Source organism: Sarcophilus harrisii, chromosome 6 (assembly GCF_902635505.1).
Source record: "Sarcophilus harrisii chromosome 6, mSarHar1.11, whole genome shotgun sequence".
Taxonomy (NCBI): domain Eukaryota; kingdom Metazoa; phylum Chordata; class Mammalia; order Dasyuromorphia; family Dasyuridae; genus Sarcophilus; species Sarcophilus harrisii.
In genome coordinates this window covers 185976412-186001458 of record NC_045431.1, presented here as the reverse complement: position 1 = coordinate 186001458, position 25047 = coordinate 185976412, and the positions used below count along the sequence as shown (strand labels likewise).

The window sequence follows — 25047 nt, the reverse complement described above, 5'->3', positions numbered from 1 at the left end:
ACCAATATAGTTACACCTTGATTTGTCTGTTTTGACCTTATTTTTCATGAAATTTTTAAATGCTTGTTAAATGGAATTTCAACGCAAAATGAAATATCAAAAAAATTTAGTTCATAATTTTATGATAATGATATTAGTGTTTATTGATAAAAATATTTGATCACAAGGCTTTCTCTAAATAAAGTTTTTTTAAAATATGGAAGTGTCAAATGAGAAGGAAACCATAGGATTATTTTAGAATTAGAAGGACCTTCAGAGGTCATGTAGTCTATCCAGTTCATAGAATATGAAACTCTTCTATAGTTCTGCTGGTAGGTGATCATCTTGCTTCACTTGAAGACTTACAGTTATAGTAAATTTATATCTTCTAAACGCAACATAATCCCTCTTGGGGAATTAGGATGTTCTTCCTTATATTGTACCAAATTTTTATTTTCTTCATTTTCTACTAATTGGCTCTCAGGACCTGGTCTAGGAACAAATAAGCAATTTAAAATTCTCTTATATGTGAGAACTTTTTGCATACTTTTAAAGATAATTATCATACCTCCTCCAACTTCCCCAATTCTTTAATTTAAGCTTCTATGATATGATTAACAAGCCCCTTACAATCTTAGTTGCCATATTCCGGATATCCTCTGTGATGTCCAGAACTGAATATTAAAGATAAAGCCTGACCAAAGTAACAATAAAATATTATTTATATCATTATAGTTATCATACTTCATAATTCATTATAGTTCCAGTTTACAATTAGACCATCTTCATTTCCTCTTCAGATGTGCCTCTCTTGTTTTCTCTAGTAATATTTCACCCCCTCTGGATATTTATATTTAATGTAAAAGTTTCAAGAATCAATGTGGTAAAACTAGGCAAACAAATGAACCTCCTTTAAGAATTTTGATTTCTTTCTACTAGATTAAACTATTTAAAATATTCTTTAAATTGATTCTATTGAATACAAAGTAGAAGATAAGCTTGTTTCTAAATATGTTGGTTGTATTTATAGTCTTAGGATTTTTTATAAAAATTTACATGTTTAATATATATAGCTGAGACTTGGCTGAATGATGTTATTCCTTTTTAAATGACTAGTTATTTTATCACACACTTGATATGGAAGTATATAAGAATATGTATATATTCACTTTTAATATATCTTAAAAAATTTTAATTTCATCAATCTAGATATTCTTTTTATTGATGCAGATTACCACCCCTCTTTAATTTATAACTATCTCTGGAGATTTGTGTTGGTTAACAATTCCACCACCTCATTGCTAACTTTGTCTTGAATTTCTCCTAAATTAGGGTTATAGTGGGACCCATGCTTAAAAAGTCTTTCAAGTTTTGTAGAATCTGCTTTCCCATCTCCCTCTAATTAATAATGAAAGGAAAACAAAACCAATAACAAACATATAGATCAAACAAGACATAGCTCCTCATCCTTCACAGTCAAATTTAAACTTACATAAATATGTAAACATATATATATATATGTATATCTTTCATTTTGTTCTCTTAATTCTTTTCCTTCTCTATTACTCTTCTGGAATCATGGTTGATCATTATGATGCCATATACTTACTAAGCCTTTCAAAATTGTCTTTACAATATTGCTGTTATGTAAATTGTGCTTCTGGTTTTTCTCACTTTACTCTATTTTATAAAATGATAACAAACCAAGTAGGATAAATCATGGAATTGTTTGTTCAGCGATAGAAACCGAACACAAGATTGATTGCAAAGGCATGAATTGGAACTCTAATATCATTCAATACCAGTAGAGCTAGTTGAGAATTTTTAAGATCAGAGTGCTAAAATCTAAAGGAAATAAAGTAGTATCAGCTACAAAGAATTTGAATGCACCCTGGATTTATTTACATGTTCAAAAAAGTATGAATGCAAGCTTTGTAAGTGTTGTCTCAAAGTGCCTTCATTTGTATCAATCAATTAGATGGCTACTATTTATAGCATACATTGCTGCTTTTAAAATAAAATTACATATAGAAAAAATAATTTTCCTCTTTTAGTGTTTATCTCCCTTATACCATTGAATTCTGACCTGGAACACAGTGGACTCTAGCTATTTGCACGACTCACAAAATGAAGGGAAAAGAACAGGGTGGAGTTAGATTGGTGCTGCTGCAGCAGGAGCCAGGAAAATAGTAAAAGTTCTATAAAAGACATCCAGTGTAATGTGTTGAATTAATTCTTTAGTTTGTAAGTTATAGTAATACTAAAGGTCTTTATATGTGATTTCTATATATATGTCACATAAAATCTTAGATCTGAAGTTATATTATATTGAGTATAGAGAATTTTATAATTGGTCAAAAGTTCCTTTTTCTTTTATATGTTGAAAATCACAGGTAAAAGTAAATGTTTATTGATTTCTTTTCCTTATTTTTCCTTAGAAACAGTCTACATGTTCTGGCAGGTTCTACTCTCCTGGAAAGGCTTCCTATTGGAAGACTTTTTTCAAGTAAAACATCCCATCTCCTACCAATCCTCATATGGCAAGAACCCAGGATTCTTCAGGATCCTGATGGCCTTCTTTGGGAGACTCTCTAACTTACTGCTGTCCTTGCTAAGATATGAATTAGAAATGAGGGGCCAGAAAGCATATGCTTTAATAAATTTGTTCTATTTGGCCCTAGGAGCAATAGGTAGAAATTTAAAAGGTCAGTTTAGGTTTGATGACAGGAAGATTTTCCAGCGTACAGTTATCCAAAAATGGAATGGACTAACTGTAGAGGCACTATGTTCCTTCTCATTGGAGGTTTTCAAATAGTGTCTGGATGACTATTTAATTTGGTCTATTAATAGTGAGAATTCCTATTTTTTGTATGGATTAACATATATGACCACTGGTTTTAAAATTCTGTGATTTCTTTGATTCTGTTTAGCCTCTATCACCACACTTGTAATAGCAACATATGTGAAGTATAAGATTGTTAGAAATAATTTTCCTTGTTGAAAATACATGTCACTGAAATCTATTGCATAGTTCTAGGCCTTTGTAATCTCATTTATCTTTTTTTTCTTTCTATTAGGAGGAGGTGGCAAGCGACATGGTCGAAGTAAAAAATGGAAGGAGATGTTAAAACTACCCCATGTCAACCACTGTATTGAGCTTAGACATTCCATTGGTGAGCTAATAATGCATTTTATATGTTTATTTGTTATTTGGAGAGGTGCTAAGGTAACTGGGGTTAAGTGACTTGTTCAAAGTCAAATAGCTAATAAGTATCAAGTATCTGAGTCTGGATTTAAATTCAGGTCCTACTGACTGCAGGACTCATGCTCTATCCACTGCACCACCTAACTGTCCCGCATTTTGTATGTTTGATCTCTTAATATATTGCTAGTTGTTTGAACAGACCTTATTAGATTTATTGAATAATTTTCAATGTATTTTTTCCTTGGATATCAGATTCATATTTATAAAATATTTTCCTTATCTTCCCATATTTCTTTTCAGTGAGAAAACTGTAGATTTCTCAAACTATAGTTAGAAACTTTATGCTGTAATAATGTAGGAGTGTTTAATATGATTATACATGTATAATATATCAGATTGATTGCCTTCTTGGAGCAAAGGAAGAGGAGGAAAAAAGGAAGGAGGGAAAAATGGAAATCAAAATATTATAAAAGTAAATGTTGAAAACTAATTTTGTTTATTTTAAAAAGAAAGTGTATGCTGGTTGACTTAGTAAAAAAAAAAAATCCCAGATTGAGTGGATTGTTGGAATCTTTACAAATTGTTAAGCCATTAGAGTTGATAGAAACAATAATTATCTAATTTAGCATGGTTCAATATGATTGATTTGATCTTAGAAGGAGATATTTTGGGCCAGAACTTGAAACAAGGTACTAAGTACAACTGATGGAAACAATGCTTGTGTTCACACCTTTAGAGAGCTCATAGAAGCAAGAAATATTTAAGTACTCATTGGAGTTCACATGTTTGGGAGATTTTCAGGGTTTAGAAAGAGATATCTGAATTCACACCTCCCATTGAAGCTCTTAGGGCCAGAGAGCATGCTGGGAGATATCCCACAATCCCACTTAAAGAGAAGTAGCATAAATACAGCTCCAGTGAGCCACTCAAGAGAGTTACTTGGGAACATTCCTAGGGGTCGGAGAGGAGCACTCTGGGAAGCCTACAAGCCCTATCTTCGAGGCAAGAGAGATTCTTTGTATCTTCTACCTTGGTGCTGGCTGGAGTCGGAAGGACAAACCTTTGGATTTGGAGACATTTGGGCGGAGCTCTTAGAACCAAGCGGAGAGATAGGCCTCTGAGCTAACCGGGCTATATTGACAGACACAATAAAAGATCTGAACTTTTATCACCTGGCTGTGTTTTGGAAAAAGAATACCACATTTTGAAGAACAAAATCACCAACAGTGGATACCCATCAATTGGGAATGGCTGAATAAGCTGTGGTATATGAATGTTACCAAATGGTATTTATTGTTCTATAAGAAATGATCAGCAGGCTGATTTCAGAAAGACCTGGAGAGACTTACATGAACTGATGTTAAGTGAAGTGAGTAGAATAAAGAGAACATTATACACAACAGCAGCAATATTATGTGATGATCAACTCTGGTCGACTTGGCTCTTTTTACCAATGAGGTGATTCAGATCAATTCCAGTAGACTTGTGATGAAGAGAGCCATTTGCAGCCAGAAAAAGAATTATGGAGACTAAATGTAGATCAAAGCATAGTATTTTTGCTTTATTTTGGTTGCTTTTTTTTTTCCTTTCTCATTTTTTTCCCTTTTTGATCCGATTTTTCTTGTGCAGCATGACAAATGTGGAAATATATATAGAGAGAAATTGCACATGTTTAACATATATTGGATTACTTGCTATCTATGGGGAGGGATGAGGAGAAGAGAAGGAGAAAAATTTGGAATACAAAGTTTGGCAGGGGTGAATATTGAAAACTATCTTTGCATTTATTTTGAAAAATAAAAGGCTATTATTTAAAAATAAATAAATTCCTCATCTTAAAGAAGGTCATTTACCTTTAAAAAAAAAAAATCTCAAAATATTTTCAGTACTTTCACATTTTTGTCCCTAAATGAATTTGTCTGTAATGTTCTGCAGTGTTTGAGGAGTTACATTTTGCTTGACAAACATAAATGCTTTTTGAATCAACAATTTAAGATTATTTTATAGGGATGACTCTGTAAAATTATTTACATTTCTTGTTTACAAATTTAAAGCCTTTTTCAAATTAAGTAGTGAATACTTGCTGATTAAATGGAGTATGAAAGCAAAATATAAATGTCTGCACTAGAAAGCTTCTTAACCTGAAAAAAAGATTAGTAGAGTATTATAACATTATTACCTATTGTGAATGGCAATAGTAATGATATAATCACCAAAATAAATTTTAAAATGTTGACACCTAAATGTCCTGGCTGCTTCCAGTGAGAAAACGACCCTATAGCTTGAGTTGCTTGTGTGCAGGGTTATAATTACAGCTCCCAATGTATCCACACCTGCTGCTTCACCACTCACCTATTGCCACAAGGCTTTGAGAGAAGTAAAAATGGCAAAGTGGTATGGTTCATACATAAATTGGATTTAAGTAAGGCAGAGTTGCACAAAATGTCACTCTCTCTTTTAAAGCCACCACTGTCCAGTGGCAGGACAGAGTCAAGACGACTAGTGATGATTCGAGATGTTGTACATGACCTTGGTGACTTTGAGGTACATCATTTTCATGATGGTGTGCTTGCCTGGGTGCTAGACAGTGGGCAGTACTCTTGAGCTTTTCCAGTCAAATATGTATGTGAGTCACCATTGGAGTAAAACAAGACTGTGTGCTTGCTCCCATGCTTTTGAGCATGGTGTTTTCAGCCATATTGTCAAACACCTTCAATGAAGACAAACATGGAATCAGTCAGTTACTGCACTGATGGTAAATTCTTCAACTTGAAAAAGCTACAAACCAAAACTAGAGTGGAGGGAATGTTAGTGCGTGATTTTTTTATTTGCAGTGCATTCAATGCAGCCTGCAAAGCTGAGATATAACAAAGTATGGATTGATTCTCTGCAGTTTGTGCTAATTTTGACCTAACAATTAACACCAAGAAAAGACAGATCCTCCGTCAGCCAGCGCCAATCATCCCTATGTGGAACCATCAGTTACAGTAAGTGATGAAATTTTGAATGCGTTTTGAATGAGTTCTCTTCACTTGTCAGTATACTTTCCAGAGATGTCCACATTGATAATAAAATTGATACACACATTGCCAGAGCTAGCTCAGTGTTTGGTTCATTCCAAAGAAAAGTGTGGGAGAAGAAAAGTATTAGACTTGCTCCCAAACTGAAGGTCTGCAGAGCCGTTGTGCTGATCTCATTTTTGTACGCCTGTAAAACCTGAACAACATACCAGTGCCATTCCTGAATGGCTTCCATTTGAATTCACTTAGAAAGATTCCATTGATCACTAGCAGAATAAGGTACCAGGACTGAAGCTCTTTCTCATCCAAACTGCCAAGCATTCCAACTCTACTGCAGAGAGCACAACTGGGACTGGCCACATTATTCAAATACCAAATGTACACTTGATGAAGAATTCACACAGGATAAGCACTCACAAGGTAGTCAGAAAAAGCAATGCAAATACATTCTCGAGATTTCTCTTAGAGTTGATTGTATGACATGGGCAACATTGGCCCAGGACTGCCCAGCATGGTATACCCTCATCAGAGAAGGTACGTGTAGTCCATGAGCAAAGCTCAATTGAATTAGACCAAAAGAAATGTGAGGTGCTGAAAATTAGAGAACTATCCTAAATATTCATATGGACTATTTGTGCCCGACACAAATGTGTGGAAGAGCACTTCGAAATAGTATTGGTCTGATCTGCCAGTCAGACATACTGCAACTCAACTCTAATGTAGTAATGTCTCATTTTGGTCCTCTTCAAAAATGAAGAACAACAACCAATCAGCCAATAGTATAGTAAGAAAAAAAGTTGTGAATCAAATTAAGTTCCTGATGTTCAAAGAAAAATTTTAAAAGGAAATTAAATTTTTAAATTAAAATAGCAAGTGTTAGCACTGCAAGTGAATCAGGAAGGTCTTTATACCAAAAATAGTTTCGTCAAAGTGAGAATGGAATGTGCCTCTATGAATAATGCACATTTAAAAAACTCAGAATGGGCACAAGACTCCTATTGATAAGTGTACTTTTAGCTGTGAAAATAGCTGGTTAACATTTTCTGCCCTTTTTATTAAATCATACCAAGTGATATTTATAATACTTAATAGTTATCTAATAATACAAAAATGATCTAATTATTTTGTAGCAAAAACATTTACATTTTATAACTAACTTTTAAAAAGGTGTTAGGAATTTGTGAGGAGGTTGGTGGGGTGTGTGCAAAAGGTTATATTTCAACTTTTTATTCAACTTTATCCGAATAAGTAACATGTTCCATAAAACCATATTTAACAGCTGGTTGATTGTGACTAATGAAGATTAAAGTTTTGTAACTTGGGCTCTACTTCTATTAGAGTTTACATACTGGTTTTCAACAAATTGTTAGTTACATCATATCTACTGTTAACTATTCTTGGAAGTTAATGAGATGTGAAATATCATATTTGCTCTAGTCTTTTCATCAGAAAAACTCAAAAGTTTTCTATTTCATTGAATGATCATTTTTTTTCCCTTGAAGAATTATGTTCAGTTTTGCTGGGTAGATAATTCCCATCTCTTTTATCTTTCATAATATTACATTCTGTGCCCTCTAATCCTTTAAGTTGAAGCTACCAGATCCTGTGTAATCTTGAGTGTAGTTTTCCGATATTTGAATTTTTTTTTTTTCTGACTGCTTGCAGTATTTTCTCCTTGAAGTGGGAGTTCTGGAATTTGGCTATAATGTTCCTGAGAGTTTTCATTTTGGGATCTCTTTCCAGAGATGAATGTTGGATCTTTGTGTCCATGTTACCCTTTGGTTCTAAGATATCAGGACAGTTTTTCTTGATAATTTCCTGAAGGATGATTTCTAGGTCCTTTTTTTTATCATGACTTCCAAAATTTCATAATTCTTAAATTGTTTTTCCTGGATCTCTTTTCCAGGTCAGTTGTTTTGCCAATGAAATATTTCATATTTTTGCTTTTTTTCCTGCCCTTCTTTTGATTTTGATTGATTTTTGATATCTCATGAATTGACTTCCACTTGTTCAATTCTAATTTTATTTTCTTTAGTTAGTTGGGGTTTTTTTTATTTACTTTTCCATTTAAAAAGTATTCTAATTTTTAGAAAATTTTGTACCTCTTTTTCCAGTTTTTTGGGTGCTTCCTTTATCAAGCTGTTGACTATCTCCATGATTTTCTTGCATTGTAATCATTTCTTCAGTTTTTCTTCCATCCTTTATTTGACTTTTAAACACTATTTTGAGCTCTTCTTAGAAGGTCTTTTTGGACTTGAAACCATTTCATATTTTTCTTTAAGGTTTTGACTTTAGACATCTTGACTTTGTTATCTTCTTCTGAATTTTTATCTTGATCTTCCCTGTCAACATACCTTTTAGTGGCCAGCTTCTTTTTTTAGTTTTTGTTTGTCTTTTCCAGCCTATTTTGTTACTTTTCAAGTTGAACTCTGTTCCTGGGTAGAAGGGGTACAGGTCCAAGCTTCTTGTGACAAGGTCTATAGGTCCTGCATGTTTGGTGTTTCCCTGAGACATTTTGTTGTGTACTGAGCCACGGGGAGGTCTAGTGGCTTGACTGGCACTGCTTTGACTTGGGGGAAGGGCAGTGAAGGAAATGGGGGATGAGGGCATAGCTGGTCCTACCCAGAGGGGTGGAGGGGGTATGAGAAAGGGTAAGCCTGGTTCTGGCTTCTGATATTCCCTTGGTGGTATGCTGAGGTCCATGGAGGAGGTTGGATGAAGGAATTCTGTGCAGTGGCTACATGGGAAGGGGGCTCACTGCTTGCCCACTGCTGCATTGTGGCTCAGGACCACTGCTTCCTCTGGCAGTGCTCCTCTTCTACCTAAGCAATACAGACACCTTCCCTAATAATCTTCCAAGTTGTCTTGGGTTAGAAAATTGTTTCACCCCATCTTTTTGTTGGTTCTGCCATTCCAGAACTCATTTTAGGATACTATTTTTTGGTTGTTTGGTGGTACATATGAAAGTATCCATCATCATGGTTCCCAGAAGGCTATGAAAAACCATATTACACAAGCATCTCCACTTTATGATTTGTATACATTAGGAATTGAGTAATTTTCCCAATTCTCTGTTTGTAGCAGCCCTTTTTTTAGTGACAAGAAAGTGAAAACTAAGTAGATATCCATCAATTGGGGAATGGGTGAATAAATTATAGTATGTGAAGGTAATGGAATATTGTTGTTCTATAAGAAATCATGTGCAGTCTGATATTAGAAAAGCCTGGAAGGACTTATATGAACTGATACTGAGTAAAATAAGTAGAATCAAGAGAATATTGTGTATACAACAACAAGATTATGTGATGATAAACTGTGACAGACTTGACCATTTTGAATAATGGCCAGTTTCAATAGACTTATGATGGAGAGAGCCATCCTCATCTGGAGAGGACTATGGGGACTAAGTGTGGATCACAACATAGTTTTTTCACATTTTTGTTGTTGTTGTTTGGTTGCTTGTTTTTTTCCCTCATCTTTTTCTTGTGCAGCATGATAAATGAAAATTAGAATAGGTTTAAAATTGAACATATTTAATCTGTATTGGATTACATGCTGTCTATGGGAGGGGGAAAGGGGAGAGGGAGAGAGAAAAATTTGGAATACAAGGTTTTAGCATATATTTTGAAAATAAAAAACTATTATTATTTTTAAAAAATTTTTCCTGATTCTCCAGTTCCCTTTTCCCTCTAAAATAAGATTTCTATTATTCCCTTATATTCCTAGATTGCTTTCTCTGGATTGTTCCTTTGCCATGCTTTACTCTTTCTTGTGTTATATTTACATTTTTAAACATCATGTCTTTGCAGTAGTTTATGTTGTTTTTTCATTTTTGTATCTCTGTTCCCTAGCATAACGAGTTGCACAGAGAAAGTGCTGAATTGATGTTTGTAATCTCCTGAATGGAATGGAATGGTTAATGTGTAGTTTTGATCCCGAGCATCAGAATTATAGTGGTGACTACTGTTTGTATTTTCTTAAGTCATAGAATTACAAATTTATGTGTATTTGGAACCTAAAGTCATTTTGGTGTGCACTTCTAGTTCATTTGCTAAACATTTAGAAAAATAAAGTAACCAATATTGGTTCTTTGAGCATCTGTCCCCTTTGATTTAAATGGGATGTTCTCTAAGCAGATGTCACAATGAATAAAACTGCACAGCTGTTCCTAGTTATAGGTGACTTATTTGCCCTCTTTTTATGAAAGAAAAATATCTATTTGAAATAATGTAGTGGAGAAGATATTTGATCACTTTTTTCTGTCTTGGGGTTTCCTTCTTAGTTTATTTATGACTTAAAATTGTTATTTTTAAGTAGATTATCTTTGTTTTAATTTGGGAAGCTATAAATTGACAATTCACTTAGCTATTAGTAGCTTGAAACTAAGTTATTCTTATACCTTAACCTTTTTGACTATTAAGTTATAGTGGAAATATCTGTTAACAATGTTTCCCTATATTATACCATAGTTAGTTGGTTAAATATTGAGTATGATTTTTTTAATGTTTTTAATCCTTCATATATTAATAATAAATATATGGCTATATACCTTTAATATATATATTTCCTTAAAAGTTTTATATGATTAATATCTTTGAAAATTAATGATATTTAAATAATTTTATTTAATTATTGTTATTAATTATAAAGTAATTATTTAAATAATATTCAAATAAAAATATTTTAAATTAACTATTTTAAATTGGTAAGAATTTTGTTTTAAACGAATCCAATGAAAAATTCTTTATATATAATGTCCCAGAAATCTTAGCGCAGATTAAGCTTATGGAATCTTATTATTTTTTATTAAAGTGTATTAAGGCCTAAACTGTACTTTGAGATATTTATTAAAGAATATTAAGGCATAAACTGTAAACCTTTGAGACACTTCTTATAAGTAATCACCAGTTATTTGAGTCACATGATCACAAAGTTCAAAGGCACGCAGAGTCATCTTGTCTAATTATTCCTAAACAAAAATACTTTCTATAACCCTTCTGACAGTCCATTCAGCCTTTTCTGTAACTTCCCCAATAATAGTTAATTCCCTTCTTCTTCTGACAGTCTATTTTACTGCTAATTCTGATTGTAAGGATAGTTTTCATTATAGGAATATGAAATTTGTTTTTATTGCTTGGGTCTCGGATCTTACTCCCATCTGCCCTCTGGAGTCTAGTAGGCAATTATAATCCCTCTTCTAAATGCCTCAATTCCTACCCAGTCCTAATCACTGAATGGGCAGTTGCAATAGTCAAACTGAGACTTGTTAAAGACCTTAGCTTAAAAAAGGCCAGAGTCTTCCCCTGCATCCAGGGTCATCTCTATTCGTCCTGATCTTTATGTGGCCACTGGACCCACATGGCTCTAGAAGGGAAACTGAGGTAGGTGACTGCAGAGCCCTCACTTAAATCCAATTCACTTACAAGTCATAACATCATATCCCTGATGTCATGGTCCTCTTCCAGAATGAAAGACAGACAACAACAATCAAAATGACAGCTATTCAAATACAGTACTGTACTGTGATAGTAGCAGTATGGTCTTTCCCTTTGCCCCACCAGAAAATCTACTCTAGACTAAATTTTATGAATTCTTTCCACCAGTCTCTATATGGCATAGTTCCCATTTTATTTCCCCAATCTGGTCATCCTTTGAACACACTAGAAGTAAACACATAGATATGATCTGACAATGGCAGATTTTGATGATTTATAATTTTCTGTTAAGAAACTGATAAATAATATTAATATAGCCTTGATTTATTTTGTTTACTGTAATGTTGTTCTGTTGTTGACTCATAGTAAGCTTTTTCTATTTCTTCTTTTTTGGCATCTACAAACTTGTTTAAAACTTATTGAACTGCTTCATTTCTATGCCTAGTTTGGTATTCATTTTGATCTTTGCTGTAACAAGTTAGTAATCTGAATGTACATACTTGATTCAAGAATAACTCCCATAAGAGTAACCAGTTGTTCCCAGTTTCATATACAATGAATGTGTGTGTGTGTGTGTTGTAGTTTGTAACTTTCTTTAGTGGTTTCTCTTACTGATGAGACATCTATTTTATTTCTAGTACTTTGCTACATAGGTGAAATGGTGTTATAAATATTTTGTTATATATGGGAATGGGAGTGTTTCTTTTTTGTCATTGCCCTTCTTGGGGAATATGCATATTGATGAAGCCTCCAGGTCAAAAGGTATGATGTTTAATTACTTTGCATACTTTCAAATCATTTTCCAGAATAGTTGGGATTTCATAGATCCACCAACAATTCATTATTGTGCTTGTGCTTGTCTTTACCCAGCCTTTTTAGCACTGAAGAGTTTTCATAGTATTTTGTGTTTAGTTATCTTTCCAATTTGTTTAATGAAACCTTGGGGTCATTTTTATTTTCATTTCTCTTATTAATAAATTTGACATTCTCTCATATAATTTTAATAGGTTGTTTTTTGAGTTTTTTTTTTTTTTTCTGAGAGCTGTTTGTTCATATCCCCTGAAAATCTACATATTGGCAAATGACTTGAGTGGTCATGTGTTTCTTTTTATTGATTATCTTAGAAATCAGACTCTTACTGGTGATGTGGAAAGATTTTTTTTCCTCAGTCACTTCTTTTCTTGTCCTCATTGATTTAATTTTGTTCTTGTAAAAGCTTTTCAATTTCATTTGAGTAGATTTTTATCTTTTGTAATTGCTTTTATCCCTTATTTTGATTAAAAATTTACCTGATCATCTTTGTAAAAGCTTCCTGTTCTGCTTATCTTTTAATTGCTTTATATTATGATCTGTAAGATAATGGGTGAGGAGGAAAGGGAATAAGTATTTTATATAATACCTACTATATTCCAGACACTTTACTAAGTGCTTTGCAAATATAATCTCATTTGATCTGGACACATGTACAGTTTAATTATATAATGGTTTATGGTTTAAGATCTATGTTGTTTGTCTCAGATATACATTCTGTTGGCAAGTTCTCTATAGCAGAGGCTCTTAGCCTTTTTTTATGTCAGTGAAGATCTGTTGTTATTATTATTATTATTATTATTATTATTATTTTTAGAAGCCTATGACCTCTTCCCAGAACAGTGTTTTTTTTTAACTACATAAAATAAAACTCATAGGATTGCAAAGGAGATCAAATGTTTTTAAATTCAGTTTCAAAAGATTAAAAAAAAAAAAAGTTTGCAGACCTTGAGTTAAGAATCCTTTTTCTGTAGGGTATTCATTTGATTGTAATTTTTGAAACTGAAATCTTATCAAAAGAATTCTTTATTCCCTTCCTAATTCTTTTCACTCCTTTGAGTGATTATACATATCTTCCAGAACATTCTTACCATTATTGAGAGGGAACTAGAAAGGCATATGGTGGGTGGGAAGAGGCTGTAATGTACAATCAAAAAAATTACTTAATTATCCCCCATTTTACAGTTGCGAAAACTGAGGTAGATAGGTTAAATGACTTGCCCGAATCACAGACTGTCTGAGACTAAATTTTAATTCGGATCTTCCAGATTCAAGGACCAGTTCTTTATCCATTATGTCACCTCTTATGCCCAACCCTTTGTTAGGGGGAAGCTTAGGGAAAGAAATATTTGGAAAATTTCTGCACCATATAATTGGGTATCCAGGTAGAAGTTTATACAAACAAAAAGGAAGACACAAGAGGAACAGTTGACATTTGAACTTCACTCTCATCTCCATTATTAAAAGGAGGAATGAATATACACACATAATTGGTTATAGGAATACATTTCATTCAACAAGGACATAAGGAAAGGTGAGATCAAGAAGGAGAGGGTATAGTGTATTTTAAGGGAAGGATTAGTGCTATCGAAAGCAAACTTAAGGATGTACAAAAATATAGCTCTTGGAGAATTGGAATTGGCAAAGAATTGGAATCTGAGGAATGCCATCAATTGAGGAATGGTTGCTCAATCTTTGGTGTATGGAGGTGATCAATAAACAAACATTTATTAAGCTTAAAATAAAAAAAAAAAAAAAAGGAAGAAGTTATTCCAAAAGAGAACAAAGATATCGTCAGAAGTTTATATAACCAAAAGATGAGTTTGTCACATGGGACCAGTGTCTTAATAGTTGGACAACTAAAATGCTTTACTAGCTCCTATCATCACATTAGAAAAACGTGAAGATTATCCAGCAGTTTGGTTGGACTCATGGGAAACTTTTGAAAGGATAGGGATGAGATTCTCCCAAATTAGGCAAGAACAGATGACTTTATACTAGGGAAAGAACTTCCCAATTGATGAAAATTACAGATCCATTTGAATATGATATAAAATATTAGTCTAAACCAAATTTCTACCAGATTTCTTTCATTTTCTCAATAATTCTTGTCAAATAGGAAGTTCTTTCCAAGGTAATTTATGGATGTTTTCTAGTTTATCAAATAGTGAATTACTAAGTACAGTTATTCCTATTTCTCCTTGTCTAGACTGATCCATTAAAAAAAATTTTTTAAACTAGTAACCAAGTTTTTATGATTACTGCTTTTTAATATTATGCATGGGCTAAAATTACTCGTTATTCCTTCTTTCTTATTTTCCTTGATATTCTATAACTTTTGTTACTACAAATGAATTTCTATACCATTTTATTAAATCTGAAAAGTATCTCTTTAGTAGGTTAAATGGTAGCACTAAATCTATAAATTTCAACATTATAATCATTTTAGTTAAACACATTTTCCGGCTTTATGCCTTACTTGATATTAGTAAACAATCACTGAACAAAGGATAAATGTGGTTACATTTATCAAGAAATATATCTTATGTGAACCTCATGTACATAAGAGACTTTATTTTTGGGGGAAGAGAGAATTTAAGGGTCTGCATTTTCTTCTACAGATGCAAAGCTATATATGTGTATGTATGTGAGTATTTAATATTTTAAAAGATCATATTTTCTTGTTTCGGTGAATTGTTTATCTTCCACCATTTTGACTTTACTTCTCCAATAGGGTGGATTTAGAGCGAAAAGAGAGGACCCCAGTGCAGTCTCAGGGATATTTCAAATGAGGGGAAGAAGAAATACTATGAATCTAGAGATTCAGGAGCAATCAGACAGGTAGAACTGAGAAATTTGTGTCATTAAAGCAAAAAGGAGAGAATATATAAAATAGAGAAGGTACTCAGTAGTGTAAAGTGTTAGGAAAAGACCAAGAAAGAGGAAGGACTAAGTACGTTGTTGGATTTATTAATTAAAATATCATTTCTGAACTGGGGGGGTACAATTTTAATAGAATGATAAAGTTGGAAACGCATATTACAAGACTTTAAGAAGTAGGCAGTGATGTGAAGTACAGGCATCAGAATATAGATTCTTTCTAGAAATTGAACAGTGAAGATGACAAGGTAAGACCAGTCGCTTAGAGGATAGATTTCAAAGATGGAGGAGTTATTTATTAAATTAGAGTTAAGACTGAAAAGAGAGGAAAATAGAGATCAGAAAGAGTTGAGGGACTGGGAAAATCACAGTTGAGACATTTCTGATCATGGGAGGTATTAAGTACATGCAAAGAGAGAGGCAGTAGGAGAAAATAAACAGCAATAGATGGTGACCAGAGAAGAAATTTTAGAATTTGGAATTCGAGATGTCAACATTTTCAGTTACTGCAATATGCAATTTAATAACTTTGACTTAAGTAAGCCCTTTTTGCTTTCATTTGGAAGGATATTCTTTATTTCTAAAGTCCCTTTCAACTCTAAATCCTAAAGTCCTAAATGGATAAGGACTTTTATGGGGAGTTTTGTCTTTTTTTTTGAGACATCACCCAGCTTAGTGATCTTGGGTTGATCTGAACAGAAGCTTTCTGACTTCCATTTCCAACTTGAGCAATTTTGTCCCATCTCTTACTAGAAGGATCACTATATTAATGCTGTACAATATGAACTCAAGCAAGTTTATCAACTTCAGCTTCCTAGTAGACGCTGCATGCATGTACCAGGCAACACACATTTTTGTCATTTGCAGCCTCTTACATCAAGCAGCACTACTCAAGATTTATAGATTTTTTTTTCTTTTACATAACTAATTTAATTTACGTAGGAATAGCTTTTCAGACAGTTCATTAATTGAAGCCTAACTTTTAGTGAGATTTCATTTGGGAATATTCTGGAGCAGATCTTGTCTTTCCTAGACGTCAGTCAAAAATCAAAAAAAAATGTTATCAATCAGTCAAGTATTTATTCAACACTTAGATGTCACTTATGATACTAAGCACTGGGATTACCAAGAAAGGAAAGCAACAGTCCTTACCTAGAATGAATTCACATTTCTAATGAAAGAGACATATGGAAACAACTCATTATATATTAAATGTATACAGGGTAGGTAGGATGTCTTCTCAGGGGATAAGGCACTAGCATCTTGCAGGAGACTAAGATAGGCTTCCAGAAGTAATCAGATTTGAACTGATATTTGAAGGAAGCTGAGCAGTAAGTGGCATAGTGGATAGGAATCAGAAAGACCCAGGGCAAAGGACTTACCCCTGTTTACCTCAATGTCCTCTTCTATTAAATGAACTGGAAAAAGAAATGTTAAACCACTCCAATGTCTGCCAAGAAAGTCCCAAATTGGACCATGAAGAGTCAGACATTACATGACTGAAAGAATTAAACAACAAAACAACAAAAATTCTAAGAGGCAAAGATGAAAAAGAAGAACACTAAGGTCCTAGGTTTAAGGGATCACCATTTCTAAAACTGGGAGAGAGGATAGTGTTAGAAATCTCAAGCAGATAAATACAAAGTGGATTGTAGTTAGAGCATGGAATGAAAACTGGAAACATAGGAAAGGTTCAAGTTCTGAGGATCTTAGAGTGTATTAATAAAGGTTTTTTTATATTTGATCTTGGGTCTTCACTGCAGTTTATTGAGAAGGAGGTGACATGGTCAGACATCTACTTGAAGAAAATCACTTGGGTAGCTTATAGGGAGAAATTTGAGGTAAGGAGACCAATCAGGCTAAGTTGAGATAAAGGTCTGCACTTGGGTGATAGCCGTGTACTATAGCAGCAGCGATATTTGTTGTTTTTCATATAAAAATTTTCACCTTCCTTAATACCCAGGAGATTTGTTGTGCCTTGATTTGAATTAAAGAAAATAAGTTCACAACTTAAATGACCACCTTTTTCTGTGTATGACTCTAAATGTAGTTCATAGAATTCTTCTGTCCACAACTTACTATCAAATTTACTTTAAATGATTTATTCAGTGATTGAAGAACTGCTAGTGAATATCATTTAAACAGCAAGTGTACAGAAATAGTGATGTCAGAAAATGACTTTGTTTTCCTCCTAATTTCTGCCAAGTAATTTTCATATTACTTGAACTTTTGATTTTCCATTTGATGATGTAGTGGACTTTTTTTTTTCTCACTATGGAAGAGAGCAAAGTCCACATTCTTATAGTGAGCAAATTAATTACTGATCATTTGCAGTAAGGTATGTCTTTGGATTAACATTTTATAAGCATAATTTAAAAGACATGTATTTTTGTGTATTTGCAATAAAGATTAAAATTGGAAGCTTTCCGTATTAGATTGACTTACCTGTTTGCTAAAATTAATTTTATACATACATTTTAAGCATTTTAAAAGTTCTTTATCTAAAACAAAAATTAGCATTCAAATATTTTCAAACAGATTATTTTGGAGGATAAGCTATTGAAAAATATCATCTATATTTATATAGATTCCATAGGATATGTAAATATGTTACAATTACTAAGTAGATGTAGTGTAATATTGTCTTCTTTCATATAGGTAAACGGTAGAAAGTTTAAATCATGTGTAGAGAGACTGAATTAGAAGACAAAAGAAACTCAGTTTTGTTTTCCTACTCTTCACTTAGTAATTTGTTATTTAGATTATTCAGATGTAAGGGAATGGAAATATATACATTTTCTGTAATATATATAATGTTTAAGTTAAGGTGACATAGTGGATAAGAGTTTTGGTCTTGAATTCAGAAAGACCTCTTCAAATTTGACCTGTGATATCAACTCCTTGATTTAACTTCTTTGAAATGAAATAATGTATTATTGATAAGAGAAATACAAATTATAACAACTCTGAGGTACAACCTCAACATCTCTCAGATTGGCTAAGATGGCAGGAAAAGATAATGATGAATGTTGGGAAAACTAGAACACTAATGCATTTTTTAGAGTTGTAAACTGATCTAGCCATTTGGAGAGCAAATGAAGAACATATTTTCAAAGTACTATACAACTGTATACCTTTGATCCAGTAGTGTCACTACAGGGTCTGTATCCCAAAGAGATATTAAAAGAGAGGGATATTAAAATATCCCAAAAGAGATATTAAAATCTTGGGCAAAAAAAAATTTCTCTAGCAGCTCTTTTTTGTGGTGATGAGAAATTGAATGTATGCCCATCATTTGGGGGAGGGTTGAATAAATTATGGTATATGAATGTAATGGAATATATTGTTCCATAAGAAATGATGAGCAGGCTAATTTCAGGAAAGTCTAGAAAAACTTACTTGAACTGGTACTGAGTGAAATGAGCTGAACTGGGAGAACATTATACACAATAACAGCAAGATTATAGGATAATCAGGGGGGCGGAGCCAAGATGGCAGAGAGGATAAAAACTTCATTCTGAAGTTCTCCCTGGACCCTCAACTAATTACCAAAATCAGCCTCTGAATTAGTTCTGGACTGGCAGAATTCGTGAATATTGGAAATGCAGCAAATTAACAGCAGAAGACAATTTTGAAGATCGCCAGAAAAGGTTTGTTTTGGTCAGGCATGGAGGGAGGCCAGATGCAGGACTCCAGTACATGCTGTGCAGACCTGGATTGGGGTGCAGGCTCTGACCAGCAGAGAATCTATGAAGAGGACTGTGGTAGAGATGGACAGAAGTATCTACACCCAAAGAAAGAACACTGGGAAATGAGTGTAAACTGTTTTCATTTTTGTTTTTCTTCCCAGGTTATTTTTACCTTCTGAATCCAATTCTTTCTGTGCAACAAGAGAACTGTTCAGTTCTGCACACGTATATTGTATCTAGGATATACTATAACATATTTAATATGCATAAGACTGCTTGCCATCTAGGGGAGGGCGTGGAGGGAGGGAAGAGAAAAGTCAAAACAGGAGTGCAAGAGATAATGTAAACAATTACCCAGACATATGTTCTGTGAATAAAAAGTTATAATTACTAATAAATAAATGAATGAATGAGAGTAAAAAGGCAAAGCAAACTCTAACTATAGATAGCTTCTATGGTGAAAGAGAAGAACAGGTTTCAAACCCTGAGCAGACTAAAAGCAGATTATCATCCTTTGGGGCTTTATCTGGAGATATAATCTGGTCCCATCAGACAAGTCTTTCCTAGAAGAAATTTAAATGGATCTCAAAAAGAGCTAAAAGAAAAATGGAGAAAGGAAAGGAAAACTCAGCAAGAGGGTTTTGAAAAGGCATATAAAGGCATCAAACGATAGATAAAGGGGGAAAAAACAACTCCCTGAAAACAGAATTTGTGAAATGGAAAAGGTAAATAACTCTCAAGAAAACAGAATTTGTGAAATGGAAAAAAATTCCATAGAACAAAACAACTCATTTAAAAACTCAAATGGACAAATACAAAAGAAGTTAAAAAAAAAAGTAAATGAAAATAATTCACTCAAAATCAGAATTAAACAAATGGAAATGAATGACTCGATGAGATATCAAGAATCAATCAAGCAAAACAAAAAAAAATGTAAAATAGCTACTTGGGAAAACAACTGACCTGGAAAATAGATCTAGGAGAGACAATGTAAGGATTATTAGAGTCCATGAAAACCATGATTGGGGGAGAGGGGGGGGAGCCTAAACACTATTTTTCAGGAAATCTTCAAGAGAATTGCCTTAATGTCACAGAATCACAAAGTAAAATACCCATGGAATGAATTCACTCAATGCCTCCTAAAAGAGACTCCAAAATTAAAACTCCAAGGAATATCATGGCTAAATTTCAAAACTATCACACCAAGGAAAAAATATCACAAATAGTCAGAAAAAATAATTCCAATACCGAGGAGCTACAATAAGGATCATCTAAGATCCAGCAGCTTCCACCTTAAAAAGATCGAAGGGCCTAGAATCTGATATTCCAAAAGGCAAAGGAACTTTGAATGCAGCCAAGAATAAACTACCCTGCTAAACTGAGGATTTTCTTCCAGGGAAGCAGATGGTCATTCAGTGAAACAGGTGAATTACTTGTATTTCTAATGAAAAGACCAGAGCTAAATAAAAAATTTGACCTCCAAATATAGGACTCAAGAAAAGCATAAAAAGGTAGAAAGAACTCTTGAGAACTATATTTCTGTTATGGTTATACATAGAGAATGCATATATAATTTGATTTTATTCTTATAATATAAAAAAGGAACTAGAGGTGGAAAGGGGATAGTACAAGAAAAAAGGAAAAGTGGAGGTAAAATGAGGGAAATTCCATCTCAGGAAGAGGCAAAGGAAACCTATTACATTTGAGGGGGCGAAAGGGAGGGGGATAAACATTGTGTGTATCTTACTCTCATCATATTTAGCTCAAAGAGAAAATATTAGATATATTTGGTTTACAGAGAAACTTCTCTCACCTTATTGAAAAGAGGGAGGGGAAGAGTGGAAAGGGAAGGGGTAGGCTAAATAGAAGAGAAAACAAATAAATAGTAGGGGAAAGGTATAAAAAAAGGGGGAGGGATTCTAAAGGGGAAGGGCTCCTTGAGACAAATGGTGCTCATAAGTTAAATATTGGGGAGGAGGGAAAGGGGAAAAGAAAAGGGAAAAGTATAATTTGGGGGTAAGATGGCAGGAAATACAAAATTAGTAGTTTTAACCATAAATGTAAATGGGGTGAATTCTCCCATAAAGCAGAAGCGGGTAGCAGACTGGATTAAAAACCAGAATCCCACAATATGTTGTTTACAAGAAAAACATTTAAAGCAGAGGAGTGATATAGACAGAGTAAAGGTAAAAGACTGAAACACAATCTATGTTTCAGGTGAAGTAAAAAAAAAAAAAAAAAAAAAAAGGCAGGGTTAGCCATCCTGATCTCAGATCAAACAAAAATAAAAATTGATCTAATTAAAAGAGATAAGGAAAGAAATTATATCTTGCTAAAGGGTACCATAGATAATGAAGCAATATCAATAGTAAACATCTGTGCACCATGTGGTATAGCATGGAAATTCCTAAAGGAGAAGTTAAGAAAGCTGCAAGAAGAAATATAATAGCAGGAGATCTTAATCTTGCTCTCTCAGAACTAGATAAATGAAACTACACAATAAATAAGAAAGAAGTTAAAAGAGGTAAATAGAATACTAGAAAAGTTAGGTATGATAGATCTTAGGAGAAAATTGAATGAACTCAGTAAGGAATACACTTTCCTCTCAGCAGTTTATGGAACCTATACAAAAATTGACCATATATTAGGATATCAAGACCTCAAAATCAAATGCAGAAAAGCAGAAATAGTAAATGCATTTTTTTCATATCACGATGCAATAAAAATTACATTCAATAAAAACCAGAGGAAAATAGAACAAAAAGTAATTGGAAACTAAACAATCTCTTCCTAAAGAATAAATGGGTGAAACAGTAAATCATAGATACAATTAATAATTTTATCCAACAGAATGTCAATAATGAGACAATATACCAAAATGTATGGATTGCAACTAAAGTGGTAATAAGGGGAAATTTTATATCTCTAAATGCTTACTTGCATAAAATAGAGAAAGAAGATCAATGAATTGGGCTTGCAACTAAAAAAGCTAGAAAAAGAGCAAATTTAAAACCTCAATCAAATACTAAACTTGAAATTCTAAAAAGGAGAGATTAAATTGCAACTAAAAAAACTATTGAATTAATAAATAAAATAAGAGTTGGTTTTAGGGAAAAAACCAACAAAATAAATAAACATATAATATAGTTAATTTGATTAGAAAAAGGAAAGGGGAAAATCAAATTAAAAATGAAAAGGGAGAATTTTCCACCAATGAAGAGGAAATTAGAGCAATAATCAGGAGTTACTTTGCCTAACTTTATGACAATAAATTTGATAACCTAAGTGAAATGGAGGAATACCTACTGTGGTGTTCTCTCCTTTTTCTATAATATATTATGGTTCTCTGTGAGCAGGTTTCTTGGGGAGGTTTCTGGAGGCAGCCTTAGTTTCAGTTCAGAATAATAATCACTTCAAACGCAGCCAGGAGTTAAAATCCAGTCCTTTATTGTGTCCTTCAAAGTCCTGAGCTTCAGCCCCTAGCTCCCTCCAAATGTCTTCAGCCAGCACAAAGGTGGAATATGGAATGAATCTGTCTCCGCCTCCGAGAGTGGGCTTCTGTGCCTGGCCCTGAGAGCTTCTTGCTTATATGCTGTACACTGAGTACACACCAATCATTATATCACTGGGAAACCATTATTTGTTGTAGGATTAAATCAGTTCTAAACTAGATTTAAATGTTGTCTCCTCAATTCCACTTAGTACCTTGTTTTAAGTTCTGGCCCATAACATCTCCTTGTAGGATCAGATCAATCATACTGAACTATGCTAAATTAGGCAACTGACATCACTTTTTAAGGATTCCAACAACCTACAAAAATATAGATTGCCCAGAATAACAGAAGAGGAAGTAAATTGCTTAAATAGTCCTTTAGAAAAAGCAATAGAACAAGCTATTAACCAACTCTCTAAGAAAAAATCTCCTGGACCAGATGGTTTTACATGTGAATTCTACCAAACATTTAAAGAACAATTAACTCCAATACTATATAAACTATTTGAAAAAATAGGGAATGAAGGACTCTCACCAAATTACTTTTATGACACAGACATGGTACTGATACCTAAACCAGGGAGGACGAAAACAGAGAAAGAAAACTATAGACCAATCTCCCTAATGAATATTGATGCAAAAATCTTAAATAAAATATTAGCAAAGAGGTTATAGAAAATGATTCTCAGGATAATACACCATGACCAACTAGGATTTATCCAGAAATGCAGGGGTTGTTCAATATTAGGAAAACTATTAGCATAATTGACTATATCAATAACCAAATTAACAAAAACCATATGATTATCTCAATAGATGCAAAGCATTTGATAAAATCCAGCACTCATTCCAATTAAAAACACTAGAGAATATAGGAATAAATGGACTTTTCCTTAAAATAGTAAATAGCATCTATTTAAAACCATCAGTTAGCATCATATGCAATGGGGATAAACTGGAACCATTCCCAATAAGATCAGGGGTGAAACAATGTTGCCCCTATCACCACTGCTACTCAATAATGTATTAGAAATGCTAGCTTTGACAATAAGAGATGAAAAAGAGATTAAAGGATTCAGAGTAGATAATGAGGAAAGCAAATTATGACTCTTTGCAGATGATATGATGGTATACTTAAAGAACCCCAGAGAATCAACTAAAAAGCTATTAGAAATAATCTATAACTTTAGCAAAGTTGCAGGATACAAAATAAATTCACATAAATCATCAGCATTTTTATACATCACTAACAAAATCTAACAGCAAGAAATACAAAGAGAAATTCCATTTAAAATAAAAAATAAAAAATAAAATAAAATAATAATAAGGTCTCATTTCCAAAGTATGTAGAGCATTGACTCAAATTTATAAGAAATCAAGCCATTCTACAATTGATAAATGGTCAAAGGATATGAACAATTTTCAGGTGAAGAAATTGAAACTATTTCTAGTCATATGAAAAGATGCTATAAATCACTATTGATAAGAGAAATGCAAATTAAGACAACTCTGAGGTACCACTATACACCTATCAGATTGGCTATGATGACAGGAAAAGATGATGAATTTTGGAAAGGATATAGGAAAATTGGGACACTGATACATTGTTGGTGGAACTGTGAATACATCCAGTCATTCTGGAGGGCATTTTGGAACTATGCTCAAAAAGTTATCAAACTGTGCATAACCTTTGAGCAGCAATATTTCTACTGGGCTTATATCCCAAAGAGATCTTAAAGGAGGGAAAGGGACTCACATGTGCAAAAATGTTTATGGCAGCCCTTTTTGTAGTGGCTAGAAACTAGAAATTGAATGGGTGCCTATCAATTGGAGAATGGCAGAATAAATTATGGTATATGAATGTTATGGAATATTATTGTTCTGTAAAGAAACAACCAGCAGGATAATTTCAGAGAACCCTGGAGAAACTTACATGACCTGATGCTAAGTGAAATGAGCAGAACTAGGAGATCATTATACATGACAACAACAAGACTATACAGTGAACAGTTCTGATGGATATGGCTCTCTTCAACAATAAATTGATTCAGGTCAGTTCCAATTGTTCAATAATGAAGAGAGCCATCTACACCCAGGGAGAGGACTGGGAACTGAGTGTGGATTACAACATAGCATTTTCATTCTTTCTGTTGTTGTTTGCTTGTATTTTCCTTCTCAGGTTTTTTTTCTTTCTAGATCTAATTTTTCTTGTGCAGCAAGATAACTGTGGATATGTATACATATATTGGATTTAACATACATTTTTAATATGTATTGAACTACCTGCCATCTAGGGGAAGGAGTGTAGGGAAAGAGGGGAAAAGTTGGAACAGAAGGTTTTGCAAGGGTCAGGATTGAAAAATTACCCACGCATATATTTTGTAAATAAAAAGCTATAAAAAAAAAGAAGAAAAAATAAATGATAATCAGATATGATGGATTCACTCTTCTTAGTAATGCAATAATCCAAGATAATTCCAATATATTTGGGATGGAAAATGTCATCCATGTCCTGAGAGAGAACTATGAAGACTGA

General features: G+C 33.3%; 1 protein-coding gene across 3 annotated transcripts in view; it reads left to right on the top strand.

The window, feature by feature from the left end:
* The window catches only part of GRK4 (G protein-coupled receptor kinase 4), a 131720-nt gene that overhangs the window by 29106 nt on the left and 77567 nt on the right, over positions 1-25047 (top strand). For all 3 annotated transcript variants that reach the window (XM_031942454.1, XM_031942453.1, XM_031942455.1), the window contains exon 2: positions 3057-3152. In XM_031942454.1, the coding sequence (XP_031798314.1) occupies positions 3057-3152 (96 nt within the window). The remainder of the gene's footprint in view (positions 1-3056; positions 3153-25047) is intronic.